The following is a 26,022-nucleotide window of genomic DNA, read 5'->3' as shown; positions in this document are numbered from 1 at the left end:
ACCTCTGAGTGAATTGTCTACAGTATAGCCTCGAAGAAACTTAACATTTTTCGTTTGCATTTAGTTTTATATACCCTTCAAACAACGTTCTGTAATTCGTTTGCGTTTAGTTCCGAACGCGTTCGACACTCGTTGGCGACGAATTACATGCTTATGGGTGCAACAAAACTTCAAACGCTCCTATTAGGCGTTTATAATGTTAAAATTTATTCACAGAGTTGACGGGCAGCTTCACCACATCAAAGAGCAGCTACTGCTGTGAGCTGTCATAGAGCTGCTACTTAAATGATCCATCACAGCTATGCTGACCTTCCACCAAGAGTGAATAACTACACACACACAAAACTTGCATCTCAACCACTCACTTCTTGAATACTATAACACAAGTCAGTTTAAAATGCAAATGATTTGGTTGACAAATTCATTATAAATATCTGTGATGATTCTCGGTTCCTGAACTTGGCTGAAAAAGCTGAAACACTGAAACGCTGAAAAAAGAACACTGAAATTTCAGGGAATTCCCGAAAAACGTTGAAATCGTGCTTGGAACCGACAACACAGGTTTTGAATTTTTTCCTGGCCGGGGCCGCTGCCGAGTCCTGAACGGTGCTTTAGTCTCTACCTAATTTTTGGTTATAGAGACATGCATAAACAGAATGTGTGGAGTCTAAAAACCTATGAAAACCCGTTCACAACTGTACAAGCCAACTTTAAACACTGTGCTGAATAATATTCCAAGAATGTGGTTTACTTCTACAAGACGAAAAAATCTTATTTGAACATCTCAAATGTATATAAAATATGATTATGATAGCCATATTTGTTTTGTCAACACGTCACGCATGACTGGGCGACTGTGGTATTCTCTGTTGTTTGAGACTTGAGGTAAGTTGAATTTGATAGCTAGTTATAATGATAATGCGGCTTTTGGACAAAAGGATCTTAATTAATTTATCTTTAATTGGAATGGGTTTAACAATTGCGAATAATTTATTTGCTGTGGTGAGATAATTATCAGGGTTTTTTTTTAAAGAAATGGTATACCATCTGTTAGAAAAATGTATCAATTCTTATTTTTAGACTATCTACAAAAGGAGGAATCATAGACCAAGTTCATTTGCTTAGATGGACATACACTGTGAACAATTCTTGACTTAAGTACGTCATCTCAAGTTATTAGTTGAATTTCAGTATTTATTTACATATTACTGTTCCCTTGGACCTCAGTTTCCTACTTGAATGCACTTTTTCTCTTATTTGACTCGGGCTAAGAATAATGCAATTATTTGAGATACTGAGAAAAGACTTGCAGTGATAATATTTCATGCAATCAGATGCCACTAATGCACTTCAATGGTGAAATTTGCAGCAGGACACAATTTAAAAAAATAAAACAAAATGGCTATGCGAACGCTATTTTTGTAGTAATTTGATTCAACCAGAGAAAAATAAGTCACTAGCTGATGTTCTGTAGACCAAACTTTACTTGGTTTTCCTGGGACCAAATTTTTAGTCCTTTAAAGCTAAGCGATATTCAAAGGTAACCAAGGGGATTTCAATAGAATATGAAGCTATGGAACCAGAATTCGAGCCTGAGCTAAGCGAATCTATGGCTCTAACGCTTGATAATAGACATTCTGATAAAATGTAGAACTGATTTCTTTTGTGTACTCTAGCAGAATGTATAATGTGTATTTTAAGCTGATAATTAATATAGTAAGATAAACGTTCAATTATTGGAATTTTCTTGTTGATTCGTTTGATTTTGAAGGATTAGAGTTCCAGTTAATCCACAGTGTGCAGTGCCTAGACTTCATCTACAGTAAAGCCAAGCCTGTGTATGGGAAAATGTTGTTTGACTCTTATAGGCCAGACAAATTGAGGCATGAATGCAGATGGTAGTCTCCAGCAAGTTAAAAAAGTAAACCCAAGATTTGACCTTTTCCCGGGGACAACCCTTTGAGACTCCTCCTTGTAGAAAGATGAAGCACAATCGAAGCTATGCTAAGTTCTATGACAGTTGAACCTTTATTTACGAATATCAATGACACCAAAAATAAAATCGAAATAATCAAATTTCGATGCTAGCACTTAATATGGGTTATCAGGTTCAGCCTAACTGTACTTTCATTCAACTACTACTTGTATGAAACGTGGAAATGAGAAGAACAAATATTGAGAATTAGAATTACTGTAATTAAGAATTTTATTCAAATTAAGTGGTAACTTCATTGTTAGCTCATACAGGTACATGCTCATGAAACAATAACAACAATTTATATCATGATGCACAGACAAATTGAATGTAAATAAATGAAAAAGAAATATTATCTTTTCAATTTTCCATTTTTGGGGAGCATGATTGTAGTTTTTGGAACTGATGTAGTTTTGATGAACTAATTTTTGGCTAGTAGGTATCATGTTACACAGTGTCCTGAACAATTGTTCCTCCTGATTTACCGAAGATTCCGACTCTTGTCAAAGAAATGAGGTCATCCATCAATCGATCAATAGTTTAGCTCACACCACTATTCCAAAATCTTCTTATATCCTATAGTAAAAGTGAGTCATTCGTGACTTTAGTTCATAAATAAGCGCATAAATTCAGGGGAAATCCTGCCTATGGCTCATATGCCAGCATCTTAGCGACGCATTGAAGTGGTTTTTGCCTCACATAGGCCTACCCAACCTAACTTGAAATAATCAAACCTTTAGAAATGAGGGGTACCCCAGTACAGTTATGCCAGTACATCCGAGCCGAATATCCAAGGGAATGCCCCACTGTGTTTGGTACCCTTATTCCGAGCAGAAAAGGTCCAGCCTGGACTCCAGGAAATTACTTTTTTCATCATCAATCTGCCTCTCAGCACCAATGGATTTCATACATATAACCGAAATTCGTTATCTATCCCATTTGCCGAAATTATGGCAACATTTATGGGGGACCTCTTCTTTACTCTAGCTACTACTTTGGGGGTCCGGTCCAGCGCTACGCATATTTGAGCTACTAACCTAATTGTGGTCTGATGCCAGTTGAAAATGTTGAACGGAGCTGAAGACGACGACCTTGTAGGCATATCTATATAACCGAAAATTCAGGTAAAACTAAAGCACGGTTTAAGACTTGGCAGCAGACACCGGCACCGGAAAAATTTTCGAAAGCGTGTATTGTCGGTTCCTAGCCGATTTCAGCGTTTTTATGGAATTCCCTGAAATTTCAGCGTTTTTCGGGAATTCCGTGAAATTTCAGCGTTTTCTTTTCAGCGTTTCAGTGTTTCAGCTTTTTCAGCGAAGTTCAGGAACTGGATGATTCTGAACCAGATTCAAACTTGGTACATAATATGGATGAATCCACAAAATATGACTGGGCAGAAGATTGAAGTTATTGCCATCTTCTAGATATGATACTGCCACTTCTATGAGTGAAAACTACGAAAATAATTTTATTCCAGTTGTGAAATTGCCAAGCTGTGAAAATATATTACAAAAATATGCGATATATCTGTGTACAAAACCATAGCAACAAGTCACTTAACTGGCACAACATGCATCAGAGTTCAGTACTGTAAATTGATACCTCTGTGGTCAAAAAACTGCCTGTCAACTCATTGTGAATACACTTTACTGCATGTAGTTTACCATATAGTCATCCAACTACAAGAAGTTGCACTTGAAAAGAAGGGAGCTGCTATTAATACGTATGTGCATTCGATGTGCGTGAGACAGACGCATTAAATTTGAACCGCGGTAGTAACTAGTTAGATTTGCATTTCTATTTTGTTTTATCAAAAATGAAAAACGAAAACGTAACAATCTCCCACAAACGCTGGACACGTTATGAGTTATGTTACTTCTTGGCTCTTCGCTTTTACCCGGTAATCACGTGTTATCCCCATCACTGTCCTCACATGGGCTTGCGCACTGATACATTCGTAAGTAGTTCATAGAAACTGTGCAGTTTGTTGTACTCTCTGGGAATACCCCCTAGAGACAGCAGTGCTGTGTACACAGCCAGATAAACGGCTGGGTCCCGCCTTGTGTAAACACTGGCTGACTCAGATTGACTGAGGAAAAATAAGCTGTTTGGCACGCGTAGTAGAAAAAATATATAATGAGAAAAGTAAGGTTTCCGTGATCTTTAAAAGAAATATCCGTTACTCTTTATTGGAAAAAAAATTATGCAAATGTGTATCCATGCCAAATGACGAGCCCATCAGGTGTGAAGCCCACAAGGGGTAAGTTTAGAGGATTTTTGGAGCCATTTTAAAGTGCATTCTTACGTTATCACATGTGGTCTTTGCCGCAGAGTACCGTATTTTCCGGCCAATAAGCCGACTCGGCCAATAAGCCGAGGGCAGTTTTTTAGCCTAAAATACATGGATTTCATAAAGCTTCGCCCAATAAGCCGCGGCCCTTCATCAGAGATTTTAATTCACTGATTTGTCAATTAGTTCGTCTTAATTGACGATTTAAGAGGCTGACAGTAGCGCCCGCCGATGTGTGAGAGTGCTGTGTATACTATCATCGCCGAGTGACTGTGCTATATATAGACTCACTCAGCTGATTACTATACACACAGCCATACACGCAGTACGCGGCTCACTGCTGATTTGCATATATACTAATGTATGAACTGACACGTGGTAGTACGATGAACTCGCGCGTTATATAAATGTATACCATTGCCGCTGTGCGGTGATGGAACAATCAAAGTAAAAATAAAATAGTTCAAGATAGATTATAATTGGTAGTAAATAATGACCTCAAATAAACATCGACCACTTTTCTTGATTTTGACGATCATTGAGAGCATTAGAGTGGCATAGATCAGGAAAAGATTTTTTATGTCAGATCGTATCCGCCCAATAAGCCGATCACGATATTTTGGGTAAAAATCTGAGGCTAGAAAATCGGCTTATTGGCCGGAAAATACGGTATATTGCCTGTCACATGAACTTCATTCATTCATTGAAGCAGCACACAGAACACTGCCTATACACAGTTTCATTGGCTAACATGTGGACTATACCCTTATGAAATATAGGGTGGGAAAGATCGGTCTGGGCGATAACACTGGGAAGGGTCTGTCTGGGCCATGTGATCGAAGGTAGAGACGTGGCCTACGCACTATTACTATTAAACACTACATCGCCAGCCACGCATTTTATTATTTAAACAGATCGTTTCATCGAAATAAACTAAAATGAAAACACTATAATGTCTTTAGAGAACTAATAATCAATTTATTTGTACAATTCCTCAAAGAATTTATAGGACCACCTTTGGCTGGGGGAAAATGTTTGTTTAACGGTAAAATAAAACAGCCTCATGGAAACCCTGGAATTTGTTTTCACTGATAGAATTGATATCTCCTCATGCATCCACTCACTACTATTTAGTCAATACTAAACACTGTCTCCGACCATATGGACCGTATGGTCCTCTTGTTTAAACATTCGGAGCTTGGTTCCTCTGAAATTCAGCCAAAAACTTCATGCCAAAGATAGGTATATGTTTCCATTCATGATTTTAACAAAAAAAGAAAAATTTTTTTCTTGATATTTTCCGTCCTTATTTTTGATCTAATCATCTGTAAAAGTAAGTTTTCTCCCATCATTTGAATTCAATCCAATAGAATTTTCACTCTTTCATTTGTTCTCCTTAAACTCTAGAGTATATTTACCGATGTTTTAATTGGATTAAACATGCACTATCATGTTAATTTAGAAAAGTCCATATTAAGTATTTTGTTTCTTGTTTTTAGGCTGTAAATAGACCATCATTTGCCCATAAATCGAAACCAGCTGCTCTTGGTTGTAATAAGACCTCAAATGGCTTCTTTGGTAAGTATATTTAGGTTTTCTTAAGATTTTACAGGCAATGATAGTTAATGCTAGTAAAATGGATCGAAAATAGTTGTACCAAAAAATAGCGCAGACTCTTCTCATTTTCATAATAACTTCAAATTGTCACTCCGTTCACGTAAAACATTAGAAACAGCTGAAAATGACTCAAAATAATGTTTCAATTATTGCCTACATACATCGCCACATTTCTGATTAATGGTCCAAAAAGTTGTTCTGTGCATTTTTCTCTTTAGTTATCTGGTGGATGAGAGGGGGTTAAGCAATCGCGTAGTGATATGTCCGCATTTACATTGACAATAAAAAGTGGGGAATTGCCTCTTTTGAATAGAAAACCATAAATTTATGTACCCTCGGTATATAAATATCATAGTGTTTAACCCTATAACTGCCGCTCCCGAGATAGTCGGAAGCGTAATTTCACTCCAAACTGCCGCTCCCGAAATAGTCGGGAGCTGAATGAATATCACTAGGAAGTGTCCGCACCTGGCGGATATTGATAGAACTATATCGGTAGTACAGACACAAACTTAACTTCAAGGTCGTAGAGTTTTTATGGAAAGATTTTACGCTTTTACTTAAAATTTACGCTTAGAAAATGACTTGATATGTAATAATTATTGTCTTATGGATAATGTGAGATCAACAAAGCGACTACGGTTGGACCAATTCGTTGATATTTTTGATCAGAATGATAACACATTTGGACATTTGAGTGATGAAGCGTGAGATGAGAATTCATAATTTGGTGTTGAGGATAGTAGTTCGGATTTTGAAGAGGGTGATGATTTTGACAGTAACCATGGCAATGCTGAAAATAATTCGGATGATCATGATTATAACAGTGATGGAATTCAGCCAGCTGGTCATTATTTTTGTGGTAACATTCCCTTGTGTCTTTATCCTTGTTTCAAAATATGGCATGCTTAAAAGAAGCTGACTGAAAATTGAATGTGTGTTCGAAATCCGAGAATTTTGGTATCAGTGAAGTGACCATATTCTGGTATAAAAAAGCAATAAAAACTGAATTACCATACTTATCAACATGAAATTAACTTTATTGTGTAGCAATCATTACATATAAGTGTATTAGATTGAAAGTAATCATGTATTTGCTTACTGTAACATGATACATGAGTTTGAAATTTCATTTTTCGATTGGAATGGAGTTCGGCGGCCATCTTGATGACGTCATTGTTTGACCTAGTTTATACTGCGTCACTTTTTTGATGGGTTTCGTCGTCAGACGAAACCCATCTATGGCATAGTCGTCATGTCTGTCTGTCTGTCTGTCCGTCTGTGGATGTTTCTTTATGACACGATTTAAGCTGTTTGTGTGGACCGACAATTCTGTAATTTCACACAGGTATTCTCTACTTGATGTAGATGGTGCAGCTTGGTTTATATTTGATTCCGATGGTTATAAGGGCTCTAATTTGGTTAAAAGATAATTAACGTTACTCGCTAGTTCAAGCCGCTGTATAGCGCGTTGCTACGACGACGCTCGTTTGCATGATTGATTCGTTTTGGAGTTAGTTTATCTGTATCAGTTTGCGGCACATTGAAAACATTAAGAACAGTCGCATAGGCAATATCGCCTTATACGTTTGCTTTCTGTGCGTGTATGTAATGCGCGCCACGGAGTAGTGGTCAGCGAAGATATAAGCTTGAGTCATATCGTTTTAAGCTTTAACTTATGCCTGCCTACCAAAAACCAAACCTATCATGAAACTATTAAAACATTATCAGTTGATAAACCTAGCTTCGTCACTAACCAGCACAGCCCTTAAATTTGAAGAAGTTGGAGCATCTGTCCTGATTGGTTTTATTAGGATCAACTGTGTTGATCTTTATATAATGGTTCTGAGAGTAAATTTCTGTTAGCTCTTGGTGGCACAAATTGTAACTAATGATATACAAAACTGATATTTTGTCATTAGGAGGAAATAGGTGTTGTAATTGATATGGCAAGTTTCGTCCATCAGCTCTTAAGCCGTTTGGAAGTGCTGGGAGAAAATTTTTCCCCATTCTACTTATCGATTTATACCTTGTTTCCTGACATCACAGGGCATCAGAAGGGTATCACTTGGAAATCCCACTAGAAGGGCTTTCCTAGTCTCATCATCATCAAGAACTGTTCTACCATGTACTTGTGACTCATAGGGAAAACCCATTACCATGTATATCATCAAAGTTGAACATGCTTACTACACAGTCTGCGATGATTTCATATTTATCAGCTGTTTATATGTTTTTGCAAATCCAAGAACAAATCGATTTTTGTGCTCAAAACTAAAATGTACTCAGTTGATCCTACTGGACCCATGGTCCTTTATTATTGTCCATATGATTAGTGAAAACCCTCCAATGAGACCAGGCTCTCAGTTGGTTTGATTTTTATTTCACGCAGTTCTGCGAGCTACTGGACCATTGGCCCTTCATTTCATTTTGCAGCTGGTCATTTATCAATACCTGTAAACATACACAATGGAACAATCCTTAATTTTGGTGCAACACCATTTTCATGGCTATTCGTGAAAACTCGTGCTCAGCCATGCATGGCTTATCATTGTATTTCAACATTTCATCCTCAAGTAAAAATCTTAGTCAACCAACCTTAGCCCCAAAACAATAATTCGTAGCTGATGAATTAGTAATCTCAAAGCTTGGGTAATGCATTTTCTGAGACCCTGTAGATATGTTACATAGCTACACACCCCTACTATTAGTGTGATAAGATATAAAAAGCATTACTTTTGATGAGTCAGATCCAAAAATTAACTAGAATCCTGAAGAGTTACTATTATCTATGTGTTACTTATATGAGAGACCTGTAACAGGTCCTGCACTTTCAACTTATAAATTTGTTGAGCTTTTAGGTATGTTTATCATTGGTAGTAACTTAAAAAATTAAATATGATTTTCTTCTTATAGATAATGATTTGGGTAGACCAGTTGAGCAAATTGTTGGTCCACATCTACCAACTCCACAGCCTAGTACCTGCATGATAGCCACACCTGGAAAACGTGACAAAATATCTTTTGGAATCAACTCAGTTCAAAAACCTCGTATTGTTTTGAACATTAAGAAGAACAGCAGTGGATATACTGTAGAAAATGGAAAACCTGCCTTTAAAAAAAAGTCACCTCTGGTTCCATATGATTTGGATTCAGACCAGGAGAATAAATCATCACCATGTAGCAGTGATGAACCAGAGATTAAAGATTCCAATCTCGGTAAAACTCCTTTAGATGAGCTAAGTAAGTCGCAAAATGTGAAGCCTTCAAATAAACATTGCAACGTCAACAAAGAAAGCTGTAAAACGGACTCCTATGGCAATATTTTCACAAACTTGACAAAACCGGAAAAGCGTGATATGATGTTACCTAAAAGTAAAGTTGTAAAACAGACATTTTCTGAGCCATATGCTGCCGCCCATACGCTTTCAGTAAAAAGGCCATGTGGTGATCAACAGCTAACGTGTGTTACTTCCCAACCTAAAGTTAATGCTACCACGCCGTGGCATATACTACATAAAGACTGTCAAGTCTCTCCATCAATTGGGTCCGATGTTAGTAACGTTAGTAACAACAGTGCTAATTCCACATCAGAATGGAAAGTTGAGGATAATATAGAAAATCAGAGAATTTGTTCGAACGATACAAGTAGATTAACTGCTGGGTGGATTGTAACTCCCAATGATTTGATTAACAGAGCTAAATCGAAAAAATTAAAACCATGTAGGCTGAAACGAAACAATGCTGGTGTGCAATGTAACCATGAAAACGTTAATCGGCGTAAATCTTCTTTAAATACATCAGTTGATGCCGAGTCTTGTCGGCAACCAACTAATGAACAGTTACTTGTCGAAGAGCCATTCCTTGATAAAAATGCTGAACAATTAAATTCAGATTCAAAATATGGATGCCATATTTCTGAAAAGGAAGATGGATTAGACGATGTGTATGACACTGAGTGGGTGGTAAAATTGTCCCCAAGGTTGATAGAGAAAAATTTTACAGAGCCAGTGGATGAAGATGAATGTCCAAAGTCTAAAAAGCACAAAAAGCACAAGCGGAAAAGAGGTGACAATGACATTAATGAGGGCTCAGATGGGGAAGAATGTTTGTCGCGCAGAAAACATAAGAAAAAGAAACGTAAACACAAACATAAACGGAAACATCACCATGAAGATGGGGAGGTCATGAGCGACCAAACTGAAGAATCCACAGAACATGAAGGATTTGACAATTCTAGTGCAAAAAAGGATGTTAGGAAAATATATGATTGGGTTGAAAAAACTAAAGAGAAAATAGTGAAAAAGGAATACAGCAATAAGCGAGGAGCTGAAGAAGATATGAATCAATATCGGGCTCTTGCTGAAGTGAAAAAATTCATGACCAAACCACCTCAACCGAGAAGTTTATTACCAAAAATAATGCATAAATCGAAAAGGGAAAAGCCAAAAGAGAAGATAGATAGTGATGCCAAATATCTTAATCATCCTGAAGTTGAACAGGAGTCTGAATTACTCAAGGCAGAGCGAGAAGATGGTGAGGTTGAAATGGAGACAATGATAGAAACGAAAATTCCAAGTGAAGGTTAGAAATTTTTAATTACTTTTAGCATTTATTTTAGTACAGTGACTGATTTTCTACACTATCCAGTCAAAAAGTGATGTAGATTAATTGTATGCAGTCTTCCCTGCTGCCAAATGGTAGTAGAATTTGGATATGCTTCAGAAGATATTCTACTGCGTGTTGATTACAGAAGATAATTCTACTGCGTGTTGATTAAACCAAGCAATATGATGCATGACAAGGTTCAAATTGATCTGAAATTGCCTGAAAAAGCCTGAAATAAATATCTCTTTGTCTTTGTATATCGATGAAGTCTTCATAATGAGTTTGGAATCCTGTGCAAAAAATAACTTGCTCGTAAAATGAAGTGCACGTAAACTCGTCTTTTGTACCGTAATACAATTTCAGTTGGCAAATAGTGCCATCTAAAACTTACAAACAAAGATGAAACGGTGAGAGGAGAATTCCGTGAAATGTTCCAATTATTTAGAGTTTGCTATTTTTTCGGGAATATATGTTCTATCCGGAGAATATCTTTATTTGTCTATCTGTTGATCTGCAGAGATCACGTGGGCTCATTTATTACAGCTAATTACCGGTGACACGCCATTTTGAAGTCTAGTTGGGTAAGTGAATTTTTTTGCCGAATATGATAGAATTATCTAGTGTTGTGTTAGAACTCATTTAAGTATGGCCTGCATAATTCTTTGAAAAAGTAAACAATTTTGACTTGACGTTGAAGTTAGCTGGTGTTTTCTGTTGATTTATCTAGCGGCAAACCGTCATTAACTAGGCTATTGTGAAACAGAGCTACACTGTATCGATACCAAAGTTGCAAAATCTTTTAGTTGCGTGTAATTTTCAGGCGCTATTGCACTCTTGAACCCCCTGCGAAAAAACTAACATTTTTAATGTCAAAATTGTGATATATTGGGCTCCTAAATACTCTGACATTTCACCGCTTTGCGCAATCGAACAATGCAATAGCGCCAATTTTCTTTCAACCGTGTTTGTGTGCCTTTCTAATGATTATCAAATTTAAATTTCAACTTAATTAATTTTGCCTTGGAGACGATCTGCTGTTAGCCGTGTAGGGGCCTATGTAACCATAAAATGAATAAAATATTTCCATTTTTTCAGATTCAACGTTCTCAATCTCTGTTTCGGGATCTCTGCTTAGGTAAGTTTTTTTTTTTTCAGTATTTCTGTCATTTCAATATGGGACGGGCAAGTTATTGTGACAGTTGTTGTAGACTTGCATGGGGTTGGGGGATGAATGAAAATGGCTTGGCCGGGCTTGAGTGTCTCCCAAAATCTTCCTTAGGTCTTGACTTAGGTCCTTAGGTTTTTGCAAGCAACAGTAACTGGATCATTGGGTTTTCCATGGCTGGCCTTTGGGCCTTTTTTTGATAGCTCGGTTTACAGGGTAGACCTATTAAAATAGCATTTTGGAGGAGGAAAAAAGAAATTCCCTCAGTGAGATAAAATCACGTTTTCAGGAAGAGAGAACTGTCGATATGGCAATATACATGCCAAACAAATGATTCTTGGAAAGTTCGAATTCTTTACACTGTGATCAAAAAAGAACCTCGAGTTTTTCAATTTTTTCATCATTCAAGCCAGGATTCTCATTCGGCGGAGGTGAAAAACTTTTTTTACTCGTTTTTTCACTGAATATGTTCCACAGACGGGAATTGAAATGAAAAAAAGATTTTGTTATTCGACTTTTCTTCAAATTTCAGACGCGGTTCCCGTAAACCAAGCTATCAAAAAAGGCCTTGATATCTGACTCAAAAAGCCCGGCGGTGAATTGAATACATTTTATTTATGTTATTGATTAGGCCAAAACTAAATTGGTACATTTTTTATTGTTTCAGATTTTGTCAGGTGGATGTTGAATGATATGTACAACCCCTATCAACACTAGACAGTGGTTTCTGTTTATCTAAACTACAGCAAACACCGCTTTCATCACACATATTTCTTTCAGGCATCTATCTTCACTTCAAACCCAAAAAAAGAGGCTCAATATTTGTTTTGGTGTGACAATAGAATTAGTTCTACAAGTTAGTGAGAATGTCGAAGCTTATTCATTCTATGCTAGTAATAACGAGTAACCTTTGAAGCCTAATAGCAAAGACAGTTTTGTTGATTTTTGTTACTCTTGTACAATTAAGTAAAATTGCTCAAATATTTTATATCATTACATTAATAACTGTGTTTGTAATGACAAATAATATGTTATGATTGGACCTTTATGTAATGTTTATTTTTTCTTGAAAGATTCTATATTGCAACAATTTTAAGAGTATTTTTAATAAAGTTCGAATAAGTTGGACAACCATTTTTCGCCTTCTCAGTGTAGTTTTTGCTTTGGCTGTTGTTCATCTGGTTTTAAGAGGTATTCAGTGATGTGCAGTTTGAAACTGAAATCGTTGGATAGAGCATTAAACATAAACCTTCAAAGGGATTACTTAAAGTTTTAGTTCATGCAGATCTTGGAGAAATAAAGCCCAGAAAACAAGCATAACTTATAAAATAAGTCGTTCTTGGAATGTAAATTACAATTAGGCATAAGTCTAATTCAGGGGGGAGGAACCTCATACAACACAGACTTATTAAGATGGTTCAAAGGGAAAGGTTAAGCTTTTAAACATCTGTGCGATAATATAGTTATCGTGGCCAATTTTTTATGGACTTAAGCTTTAGCGAAGTCCATTTTGCTATTGCATATGAAACTTTTTTCCTCTGGTACAAAATAACTTCCTAACATGGCTTAGTTTCTCTTCTGAACTTTCAAAACATTCAATACAGTAATAAACCTCTAACCTGATCTGTGCATATATATGAAACGTGTGCCTTACTGTGGCCTTTTTGGTTTACCTTTGTCAGCGATATGAAGTTGGCATTGAGCTAATTCATGTAAATGTAAAATCGCGGTACTTTTTTTATGTGAGCATTTGTTTCATTGGTTCTCGGCTTAAACGACGTATAATCGATGCGATTGAAGACATGGCGAACCTCCGTCGATGACATGGTCAACATTGTTAAAATTCTACGAAAAACTATTTTTGGCGGGAAAATTCTTAGCTCTCGCGTATAAAATTGCAATGACCTCGATTGGGGGGCGTTGTCTCTACGAGTGAATGTGATTGGCTGTTTTTGGGATATACGGGGAATTCCGGCGCTACTAAAATAATTATGGGAAAGCCATAGAATGGCGAACGTTTCATTGAACTAGGTGCCGTATACGTGCGAATTTCAAATGCTCATTGCTGGTGAGAATGTAATTATTATCCGCCATAGGTATTGTTTCATTTTAATACCTGGTGATTGATTTGATTGACATTGAAGTGTAAGCGAACATTCACTTACACAAGGCCTCCACGTGCGTGCGGAAATCATTAGATTGGACTGTTGCACACACAAACACACGCGCTTGCAGCATACACTACTATAGTGATACTGTAACGCTGCTTGCTAGCGCGTTTGACATTTCATCAGCAGAAGAACGGCGTGTTTTCTGTTTGATAGAATTTGTAATAAATTGTAATTTCTTGTGACCTGAAAATACTAAGCAGCAAACTATAACTATAAGTCGAGGCCTGAATATTGTAGTGGTAAATTCCAGGATTTAAAACAATACGCCGATTTCTTGCTGCACCGGTCTGCGGCCATACATTCAGCCACCCTTGGATATGTGACATCATATGAATTTTATTTGAATATTTTTTCATATTATGAAAAATATTTCTTTGAAAATATAAAACAGTTTCCATGCCGCGCCTACCTGTACCCAAAAAAAATTTTGGATGTGGACCGTAAACAAATGTATATCTTTGGTCTTATTTGACTACAAAATTATCCTTTAAGAAAGATAAAATACAATATTTAAACTTGAATGGATTAAGCAAAAATATATGTCGTATTTCAAAATTTGTGTTCACACGGTTTTGACTTACATCATGCCGTCATAACATTGAATGGGATGGATCAGCAGGTGCGCGGCACAATTGAATAGGTGGATATTCATCATTGCCAGCGCGATTACTGATATTCAAGGATACTCAAATAATTGAAGTCATTTTATTGACGTTTACATTAGCGATACGTTTTAGAGCCTGATTATTTGTATAAGTTTGTGAACTGTGGCACAGTGATGAGCGTTCGCGTTGAAAACAGTAGTGTACCGTCACGTAGGCAATATCGCTTTATAGTCTCGTCTTCACTGCATGTATGTATCAGTTAAAGATAACGCACGCTCCAGTGTATATCGCGCGTAACGACGATTTGTCTGAGTGAAGATGTAAGCTACTTAAAGGGTAACTTAACACTTTTCTTTTTTTTTCACAATATGATGTATTCTATTGATCTATACACTCATCTTCAACCGTTCTGTTCAAAAATGTTTAGTTTACGCGCAATTTGTGATTTTGTTACATGATTTTTTTACCTCATTTCGTTGTTTACAAGGCTTACTACTCAGCGTCGGCTAAACCAGCAGGTGCGCACGTTGCAACATCATTAAAGGGAGAGCTGAGAAATAGCGTCTAGAAATGCGTTGAATTTTGAGGAAATGTATTTTCTGTTATATCTCAATGCCAGATGGTTACCGCTACCAAGACGAGGTGCATTTCAAGCAAATAATCGAAATTATTCTTGCGGCTAATTCTGTCTAAGATTCATCAGTTCATAAGTCAAAATATCCTCAGTATTAGCTCTAACCATGATCTTACTTTCTATCGCTAAATGAGAATCCAAAATGATGATTTTTACATCCGTGTTCCTTGCTGTCTACTAGAAAATGCCATGGATTGCTATTCAATTCCTATTTTTGCGCTTAGTTCGAACAGATGAGGTCTGTTCAACAGCTAATTATAATCATTGATATGTAGACTTTCAAAATCAAGAGGCATTTTGTCTGAAATCGAATGCCAAGTAAGTATAAAATTGAGTTGAATTGCTCTTGTAGCTTATTTCCTATTCATTTCTATAGACATCATTTCCGAGCTGTCCCTTTAGTGACATAGTTCTATTAATAGACACGGTACCACGCGTTCAGCAGAAGCAATGTATACACTGAACAGGTGCGTGAACACCAAAATCATCAATTCTGAGTAGATTGAAAAGGTTTTTCCAATTTTGAAATCACCTAGCCTTATTACTTATATACTATTTGCTATCATTTAGTGTAAAAAATAGAAAATCTTAAAAAAGTGTCAGTCGATAAACTTTGTTTTGTCCGTAAGCGGCTCTGGCCTCAAATTTGAAGAACTTAGGAGTTTTTGGAGTTTCTGGAAAAAGGACTCAATTTTGGTCAGTGTAAACTTTTATTGATAACTGACTTAACGAGAATGAAATCTTCGCAAAATTGATTATGGGCCTTTTGTCTGAACAAATGTTCATAATTTTGATACATCCCTTGAATAACGTAAAACAACTAAAACTTAAGATAGGGTACACACTTGGTGAGAGCCCGGGTTTCATCGGAGGTTTTTCATTATCATACACACCAATCAGGACAGAAGCTCCTGAGTTCTTCAAATTTGAGGCCAGTGCCGGTTACTGACTGAAACAAAGTTCATCAACTGACATGGTTTTTATTGATTTCACGATAGGATTGCTTTAACCCATTAGCACTCAGGAATTGCACTCTGTGGTGTCGATTATTCCTCGACGAAGTTCATCACGATACCGAATAGCTCATTTGCTGTTTATTCCCATGCATTGCTAGTGTTATTCTGTAGTAAATAGTCAACGTTTTCATATGATGTAAGATTTTATGAGGTTGGCCACCAAAATCTTGTCCCTTTGGCCCCCTGAAATTCATACAAACTTACTTGGATTAGAAGTGAGCGCTCAGATGTGTCATGTTCAAACTCGAAATACTTGAGAAATTGAAGTAGGAGGATGTTGATTTCTGTTTGGTATTTCGAGGACTTAGGTATGTAGTTTATCATAAGCTATTGGGTTCGAAACCCACTGTAACCGTTTTCGTGCCGCATACGAAAAAAGTGCTGGGGCGGATTCGGGTGACTTGAGGAGTAATAGGCAGGTCGGATACGGGCGGCTTGAGTGCTAATGGGTTAAGTAGCTTACATCTTCAACCAGACAAATCGTTGTGACGCGCCACCTACACTGGTGCGCATACTGTATAACTGATATATACACGCAGTGATCACGAGAGTATAAGGCGATATTGCCTACGCGACTGTACACGACTGTTTTCAATGTGAACGCTTATTACTGTGCCACAGTTAACAAACTAGTACTAATAATCAGGCTCCAAAATGGATTGCTGATGCAATGATGATAAAACAAGTATTCCAGTCGTGTATATATCAGACTCATTTAATAATCCGATGCTATCAGTAAATCAGCCGTGTGGCGAACACGGAAGTAAATTCCCTCATTTTGAAACCACATTTTCGTCAGATATCTTGATGCAATGTTACCTTACGCACGGGATATCAAAACTAGATGAATCATTGAACACATCCCACACATTAATTCGTTACATCATACGCCTTAAGTATCAGTCTTCGCGCTAGAAATAATGAATATCAACCCATTCAATTGTGCCGCCATTTTGTTTGTGAAATAACACGCACCAGCTGATCCACCTCGTCAATGTTATGATGTCATGATGAAGTCAAAACTGGGTCAACACAAATTTTATATAACCTAGATTTCGAGGGGTTTAGTCTTTGAAAGCCCATAACTACCTTGGCGATATCTTGGCGATTTAAAGTTCTTCTACGCTAAAAGCATCGAATTATCACATGTGTAATTTTGGACAGTTATAGATGCTGCATGAAAAAACATGGTCAAATAAATCGAATTTTTGAATCTTTTTGGTAAATTTCTAAAAAGATATGAAACCCATGGCTTTCAACTTTGCGCGCGCCATAAAGAAAAACCAATTACGAAGTATATTTTTGCTTAATCCGTTCAATTCGCCCATTAGAAGTAAAATTACAGGCTACTGAAATTGCGTTTGAGTGTGCTAAAAATGGCTTTGAGCGTTGTGTATTTAGCATACGAATGATTATCGATCGGCCAGACGGTTGACTCGAGCCAAAAAAGAAATATTTTCTCGGTATTTTCAGTCCTTATTTTTGATCTAATTATCTGTAAAAAGTCAGTTTTCTCCCATCATTTAAATTCAATCTAATAGTTGTCACTCTTTTTCAACCGTTCTGCATAACCTCAAGAGTACCAATGTTTAATTTTGATGCTGGATTTAACATACATTTATTTAAATTTAGGAAAGTCCATATTAGAAATTTCTTTTCTTGTTGATTTTTGCCCTCATTTTCGTGGTTTGGGACGTGGGAAATTTTGTATGGGATCAATTTGCTGGGATCAATTAGTGAGTTACTGATGCATGCGCGTTTGGTGTTCTATTGGTGATGTCTAAAACTAAAGTGGAAATTACATCTGTCTCTTATTGTTATATTCGTTTTTTGCATGCCCATTATATTGATGAAAATAACTTGTGTTTTGATGTACGATCGATCACTGCACTACATTAATTTGCATAATTGAACACTGGATTGATATATAGTGTTCATAAGGTTTTTTGAGGGACGGGCGCCCCATGAAAATTTGAAAACTTGAAAATCAGCCCCTGTTATTTTTTGCTGCCCTTTTATAAAAGCGCCCCTACAAAAAATAAATCTAGATCGTCCCAATAAATTGAAACATTTCCGGTATATCAATAGTTGTATAAATAGTGAGTCGGATAAACGCTTCATGCCATATAAACTTATTACATACCGTATTTTCCGGCCAATAAGCCGAGGGCAGTTTTTTAGCCTAAAATACATGGATTTCATAAAGCTTCGTCCAATAAGCCGAGGCCCTTCATCAGAGATTTTAATTCACTGATTTGTCAATTAGTTCGTCTTAATTGACGATTTAAGAGGCTGACAGTAGGGCCCGCCGATGTGTGAGAGTGCTGTGTATACTATCATCGCTGAGTGACTGTGCTATATATAGACTCACTCAGCTGATTACTATACACACAGCCATACACGCAGTACGCGGCTCACTGCTGATTTGCATATATACTAATGTATGAACTGACACGTGGTAGTACGATGAACTCGCGCGTTATATAAATGTATCCCATTGCCGCTGTGCGGTGATGGAACAATCTAAGTAAAAATAAAATAGTTCAAAATAGATTATAATTGGTAGTAAATAATGACCTCAAATAAATATCGACCACTTTTCTTGATTTTGACGATCATTGAGAGCATTAGAGTGGCATAGATCGGGAAGTGATTTTTTATGTCAGATCGTATCCGCCCAATAAGCCGATCACGATATTTTGGGTAAAAATCTGAGGCTAGAAAATCGGCTTATTGGCCGGAAAATACGGTACGTCAATAATTGTAGAAAGGGCTCACCATGGTGCCGCTCAGGTAAGCCGATAGATATCCTGGGACTGCCTGGCATGCACGCGAAGATCAATGCACGACGAGTCACACTGCTGCACTCAGCAGCTGAATTATCGAAACCAGCAGCCTCAATTTTTCAAGTCTCAATGCCCGTAAAAGATCGTAGAACCCGTAGAAAATCTTTTCTTATGATTACCAAATTATTTTTCAAACATAAGTTCACTAAATGGAAATAAATATAATTCTTGCTGAGCTTTATTGACAAATCTAATTATACAGATGGAAGAACATCGAAACTATTTCATGCCCGCAGGACTACCAATCTCTGGCAGAAAAGTGCTTCAAGGAAACTGCCGACGATCACTTTCTAGACAAAGGCTATAAAAATTTTCGAACTTAGACTAGTTGATTATGATCGCAAATTCTGGGAAAATGCATCTGAGCACCTACAAATAGAACATCTTTCCGCTGCCGATAAGTGCTCGAAAGCCTCGGCGCATGTTCTTGCATACTAACTGCCCCTGGGAATTTTTTGCAATGGAGAACACCGATATACAAGATTTCTTATGCATATATACATACATCGTATTGTACATAACGATTTACCGCTGGCCCCGCACATTGTTGCAGTTATCTAGCCCAGGAAAGTCATTGCACACAGCTTTCTCACGATATACAGACATCTGGCATGCACGGTCAGCCGATTTGGCTGGTAGAAGGTAGCGTAAGACGAACATATGCTCATCGAGGCAGTCTCTGCAAGATGGAAGATACAAGAGAGCATATGAATTTTTTACTATCCAGCACAGGTCCGCGATAAGGCATGGGTTTTTAAGAAGAAAACGTGAGACAAAGGGATTGAAATATGATAAATATTTTTTATTATTTGAGTATGTTCCACAAAACCACAGACTGACTGCATGACAAGAAAGGAGTGGAAATTCTGATTAATTGGATTCAAATGATGGGAAAAATGAAAAAAACTAACCTTTTTTAGCCCACTTGGGACTAATGTCCCAGTGGGCTATTGTGTTCACTTTTCGTCCGTTCGTCCATCCGTCCCTCTGTCCGCCGCAGACGGAATCCAGTTATTTTGGGAAGTTTTGAAGACGCTTCAAGGTAATGTCTTGATATTTGGGTTATACATACAGTGCTTCATCTAGCATTAAAAAAGGGCAGGATGCTGATTTCAAATAAGGGCATTTTTTTGCGTGATTCCATCGGAGCAAGGGCACATAATAACGCACTCACGTCTGTTTTAGGGGCAAACTGCAATGTTCCCTATTGCATAGAATCGAGGTACCCCCTACTACGATTGAGGACTAGAAACTATGTTTAAATCTGATTATGCCATGAGTGACACACTTGACCACAGTACATCCTTACACCTATGCCTGTCAATGAACAAAAGTTAATCTAGATAGGGCTTTCAAAATGATTTGGAAAACCAGTTGCAGACAAAAAAATTGCAGAAAAAAGCAATCTCAAGTAGCAAATACAGCGAAAAAGAGCCAGCAATAGTGTATAGGCCTACATGAAATTGCATATTTTTAATCTTAGAAATATCAAATTAATTGATTTAAATTGATAGTGTTAGTGATTGGCAAGTAACTGTTGATAATTGGTAAGCAGCCAGCTTAAGAACACATTATTGCTATTAGGCTACTCAAACTAATTGTCTGTGCGAGTCTCTCTGTGAGTTCACCGAACAAAGTTTGTCACCTTGTATAAAAAAAAAATTGTCTAATAGTCTAGATAAAAAGATCCAGAGCATCACGATGTGTTCAAAACGAAACAATCCATCGAATATACACTACCAGCTTTACAACGGCAGTCGCTAGAATGATTGGCAGTGGTTTGGAAGTCAGCCAATTTCCTGGAAACTTAAACTAGGCCACGCGTCTGAGGCACGTTTTCACACGATGCACACTGACTGCAGAACATTTGAATATAACCACTGATCACATGAGCTACTATCGTTGATATCGTACGAGATATTTCATAGCCGTCGCAGGAAACTTACTAACAGTCGGATGTGTCGGCTTATTTTGAAAGCCCTGACTCATTACTAGTGACTGACAAGGGCAGGATGGCGGACCTACGGCAAGTGATTAGGGCACAAGGGCGAGCATGGGACACATCTGAAGGGCACAAGGGCGGCTATTTTCGGGGGCGGGGCGGACCGCCCTTCTTTTTTTGGCTAGATGAAGCACTGTACATATATCTACCCTAGACACATATTTAGCCCAAAAACTGGCCCTGTCAGAATCAACTGGCAGCCATTGTTGTTCGCCAAAATCAGCACTTTTTACACAATTTCTAAGTTTTTTAGGGAAATTTTGAAGATGATTCGATCAATAACCTGGATCTTGCGTATATATTTGAAACCCCCAAGGGCGCATTAACATAAAAAAACTGGGTCGATCTAACTGAAGATGGCCGTCCTATGTCCTTTTTTTGTGCCCAAAAATGTATATTTTGGCCCAAATTCTGAGTCCTGTAGCTTCCTACTGGTATGCCATTCATCATTGCAATTTGTGATGGGTATTCTAAAAAGTGCTTTGATTATGATCTGTCACTCAGTCATTTGTTACATTTTATAAAAACAAAAGTGGCAATGAAGCCACGGCACGAACCCCTGCCGCTCTTAAAGGGGAACTGCAGTCAAAAAATTTTAATTGGCCATTCATTTCTACATTTGTTGTTGTTTAGCATAATGCTAGTTGAAATTTCCAATTCTTCCTAATTAACTTGTATACAACGATTTTGATACTGTTATCAGCAGAATTTACGGCAGATGAGAGCCGCCATATTTAAATTCCAAAGCAAGGCATGTAAACATTGATGACGTATCCCGGCCCTTCACACACTCCAGTGTGTACTCAAATAGATACACTCATTGAAGATATCAGTTGAAAATTGCGATTAAAATACTCCTGCTGGGCTGCCAGTGGGGTCTCTACTTTTATTTATCCACTCACTGTGTGAAACATATCCAAATAATTGCTGATGTGGCATCATGCTGCAGTTTAGAACTGTTATTGGACTTAAAGTGATGAATACACTATGAATAGCAGCAGTAACACGTATCGAAGTGGGCCGCAACTACGTCACAGCCGAGAGAAAAGCGTCAGCTACGTGGAGAAAATGGCGGCGGCCAGTCACTTTACAAAACCCTCTTTTTTGGATAAAGTATTAGATGAAATGTTTTTCTGCTGTTTTGAAAATGTATTTATAAAGGTTTCTAACACATCTAGATACAAAAAATTTTTCACTACAGTTCGCCTTTAAGTCTGTTCACTCTCAAAAGAGCCAGGAAGGAGGGTCACTATGTACTGCCACTCAAATTAACAACCAATTGCAACATGACTGTATTGAGTATAACCACAGCAATGGTAAACATTACCATGTGCTCGTTCCAACTATGCATATAGTAAAAATATCTACCTTGAATTTCAATTGATATTGAAATAATATATTGGCCTAATTGAAACAAATAAACCTAAGTTAACCTATCCTAACCTAAGTGATAAGTTTTTCATTTCATTAAACTCTTTTATGCACTATGAGAATCCTTGCTATCCTAGAATTCACTGAGCATAAATGATAAACATATGGATAAGTGTAGTGCCTAAGTCTAACCAAGAAGAAAATACTGGTATTATGGCTTAATCCATTTATATAGTAAAAATCCCTTCAGTATCCCCATTTCTAGACATATTTGTTTCAACCAGCAATTTGAGGCTTCCGATGGACTGTTCTTTTGGTAGCTCTTAAGTTATCTGAGTGTCTTGTAAAACTCTGTACAAATGAATTTAGATGGATACGCCTTATGGTCCTCAAACCATGGGGGTATCTCCGACCTATTTGTGTATAAATACTGTCAGTAATATATCATCTTCCCTTTGGAATTGGATTAAACTTGAAAATTAGTTACAGACCTTGTTGATAAGTACTTGGGGCTGGTTGCGGTTTCCTAGAAGGCAAGGCATTTGCCGCTACAATCCTGGAAATTTTGTCAATTCATACATTTTTGACAAACAGGACAATAACTAAGAAAACCAAAAGCATAGAATTGTGCAATAGTAAGCGCATGGAAAGGTTGTTCATAGCGTGTAGCAGCAGTGTTATTGGTTATGCACTCAAATAATTCAATGTACACAATCAGACGCAACTAGAGCTCTGAGGTCAACAGTACATACACGCCTATCGGGCTCTTTTCAGAGTGAACATACTTAAGACTTGGTGTGCAGGCACATGCGCAGGATTTCCACATATAAACATGCAGACCCAATCATATTCGCTGAGGTAAATTTCACGGAAGAACTATAAATGGGAAAATCTGGGCTCAAATATAACAGGATATCTGATTGGCTAATGATAACATCATCTAGGCTACATTTGTAGCTGCGCACTCAGTCCAGTATGGCAGGGTTTTGTACTGTGGCAATCTCGATGCCATTAGGTTCGAAGCCCTGCCGGGAGAGGATGGGGAAGAGATTTTTAACAGTCATCAGTATTCAATTCTTGATGGAAAAAGGATTTTTGTTGAAAATATCAGGAGGTCTTTATATTTGTTAATCCTTAGCACTGTTATGTGATGCATCTCCTCACATGGTATTGGGATCACCTACTTTTTGTTCTCGCTAACTGGGCGAGTTGAAGTATGTACAACTGGTCTATTTATATTGGTACCTATGCCCGTTTTTTAATGGCAATGAATTGAGTATTGAGACATGTCGAATATTGAAATTTCAGATTGAGATTTTTAAACCACTACCACATGGGCACGGTATCTCTGGACATCTAGTTTTGAATGTATCTTAAATAGTAATTAAGTAATCATAAGTTGTAATATTGTATAGTTTTCATGCACTCTTTTTTTGTCTCACGTTTTGTATATTTCTTATCTCAGTGTATGAAATAGCACTAAAACCTACATTATTTCAGTTCCAAGTACGTGCTGGGATCATCATGTTAAAGATGGCTTCACAAGCAGACAACACCACGATAAAACAAATCACAGTTACGCTAAAACATCATGGGATGGAAGTCATAGTTCAAATGTTATAGAGGAGTTGCAGAAACAGACACTTCATGGCTATGGTAGCTCAGGTACTGCATTATCCTATACTTACGGGTTTTCTGACCTTTCATCAGAAAACCCTATTGTTATTCCCAGGAATTTTTTATTAGGGTTTTGCTTTTCACAGAAATCTTGTTATTCTGTTGATTATTTCATTGGAACCTCATGAATATGAATCTTGTGGGCAAAAGTTGTATTTAACAGGTTTTTGTATTAGCCAAAGCTTGATCTTAGCTGGGACATGCTGCAAAACATCATAGTAAATGGATTTTGTCTTAAACTGAATCAAATTCATGAGGTTCATTCGTATTATTTTCCTCCCTCTTTCCAGTCATTGAGCTTTCATCAAATAGGATGCCCTATCAAATTTGACTACTTACAGCTTATAAACATAAAATTTGTGTTTAAATTCAGACAAAAATTATCAGTCTCTCGGCACGAGTGGAATCCATGTATGCTACTGTCCATCCTATGTAATAGAAACATTACGTTTCCTACACTTTTGGCTTGGGACACTTTAGGCTCTGTATTATGTACTTACATATTTTTATCCCCTTGGTATACAAGTAGGGCATTACTTAGGTCCGAGCCATATCTAAAATCGGGTCAATCAGAAATAGGAATTGCCCACAGTTTCCCCTGGATTTCGGTATTGAAACATATCATTTTTCAAAAAAATTCCAAAAATGATGTAAAAGTATAAGGGGTGGGGTTGATGATGGTCTTACTCAGCTGGTCCAGCGTGATTGGTAAGCGGGTGAACCGTAAAAGCGTTCAACGCCTATCTTACTTATCGTTGCCTATTGCATTTCTATGCGTATTCATTGCAACACTGATTTTATATCTACTACAATGTGTATGATGTATTTCAACGATCGGTTGCAGACACGCGCGCGCTGCAACAGTAGTATTGTATATAGGCCTTCTACTGTTGCCTCGCGCGTACGTGGCAAACACCACGAGATATTATATACACTGTATACAACAGGATGATTTTTAGAAAGCATTCATGGGCGCATTTTAACTGTAATAATTCAGGGCCTGACCCATGATGCATCGAATGTGCACGTGCCACATTGGAAATAGTCATTTCCTTCTAAAATGTAATGACCCCCCGTAATTGCTTCGCGCCTTCGGCGCTCGCGAGTGCTGGTTCGCGGGTGTAACTCAAGAAAAAAAAACGAGGATTTAATAGGTCGGCGTTCTCATCCCTGGTCAATGCAATTCAATCATGACATCAGGGGTGTTGACATGAAAAATGTGAACAATGTTCTCTGGTCTCTCCCCCATTGGGAAAAAGAAACATTGATAACTAAACTCATAATCTGTTGTACCTGTAAGCTCGAACCCCACAATAAAAGGGAAAAAATATCAGAAAGACATACTGAGACCCATCCAAATGCTTTTATTTTATTTCTTGTACTCCCAGAGCTAATTTTGAACCACCCAGCAGGCAGGTTTTTCAGCCCACTTGGGACCGAGGGGCTATTGCATTCTTTTTTCATCCGTCCTCAATCTATTCGTCCATCCTTAGACTGAATCCAGTTACTTTGGGAGTTGGTAATGTCTTGGTATTTGAAGGATCTACCCTAGACATCTTCAGCCAATAAATTGGTCAGTCCAGTCAGATTCAAGATGGCGGACCAATTGTTGTTTGTGGACATCCGCAATTTTTACACATTCTTGAAGTTTTCAACGAAAATTTTGAAGACACTTTAATCAATTATCTTCATCTTTCATATATACTAGTATCCCCAAGTTCCCATCAGCATGAGAAAAATTGGGTGGATCGGGCTCAAGATGGCCATCCTGTGACCATTTTTGTGCCAAAAAATACTGAATTCTGAGTCCTGTAGCTTTTTAATGAGTTGGCATTTTTCCTTGCAATTTGTTGTGGGTATTCTATTAAAAGTGATCTTTAATACTTAAGACAGGTTATTTTTGTCTGACAATTATCACACTATTGGCAGCCATCTTAGTGTCATCAATACTCTTTCATAGGTGGAAAAAGGTTTTTTCAGAAAAATAATTTGACTTGATATTCGATTATAATGAGCACCGTCGTAGGATAAATCTCTTCACTTGG

At 37.5% G+C, this 26,022-nt stretch overlaps 1 protein-coding gene across 1 annotated transcript in view; it reads left to right on the top strand.

Annotated features, from left to right (window-relative positions):
* LOC141903569 (uncharacterized) overlaps window positions 1–26,022 on the top strand; it is a 122,134-nt gene that overhangs the window by 63,762 nt on the left and 32,350 nt on the right. The window contains exons 12-14 of the mRNA XM_074791747.1: window positions 5,765–5,843; window positions 8,799–10,466; window positions 23,801–23,965. Of these exons, the coding sequence (XP_074647848.1) occupies window positions 5,765–5,843; window positions 8,799–10,466; window positions 23,801–23,965 (1,912 nt within the window). The remainder of the gene's footprint in view (window positions 1–5,764; window positions 5,844–8,798; window positions 10,467–23,800; window positions 23,966–26,022) is intronic.

This window comes from Tubulanus polymorphus, chromosome 4, assembly GCF_964204645.1.
Source record: "Tubulanus polymorphus chromosome 4, tnTubPoly1.2, whole genome shotgun sequence".
NCBI classification, from domain to species: domain Eukaryota; kingdom Metazoa; phylum Nemertea; class Palaeonemertea; order Tubulaniformes; family Tubulanidae; genus Tubulanus; species Tubulanus polymorphus.
This window is presented reverse-complemented; position numbering and strand designations above follow the sequence as displayed.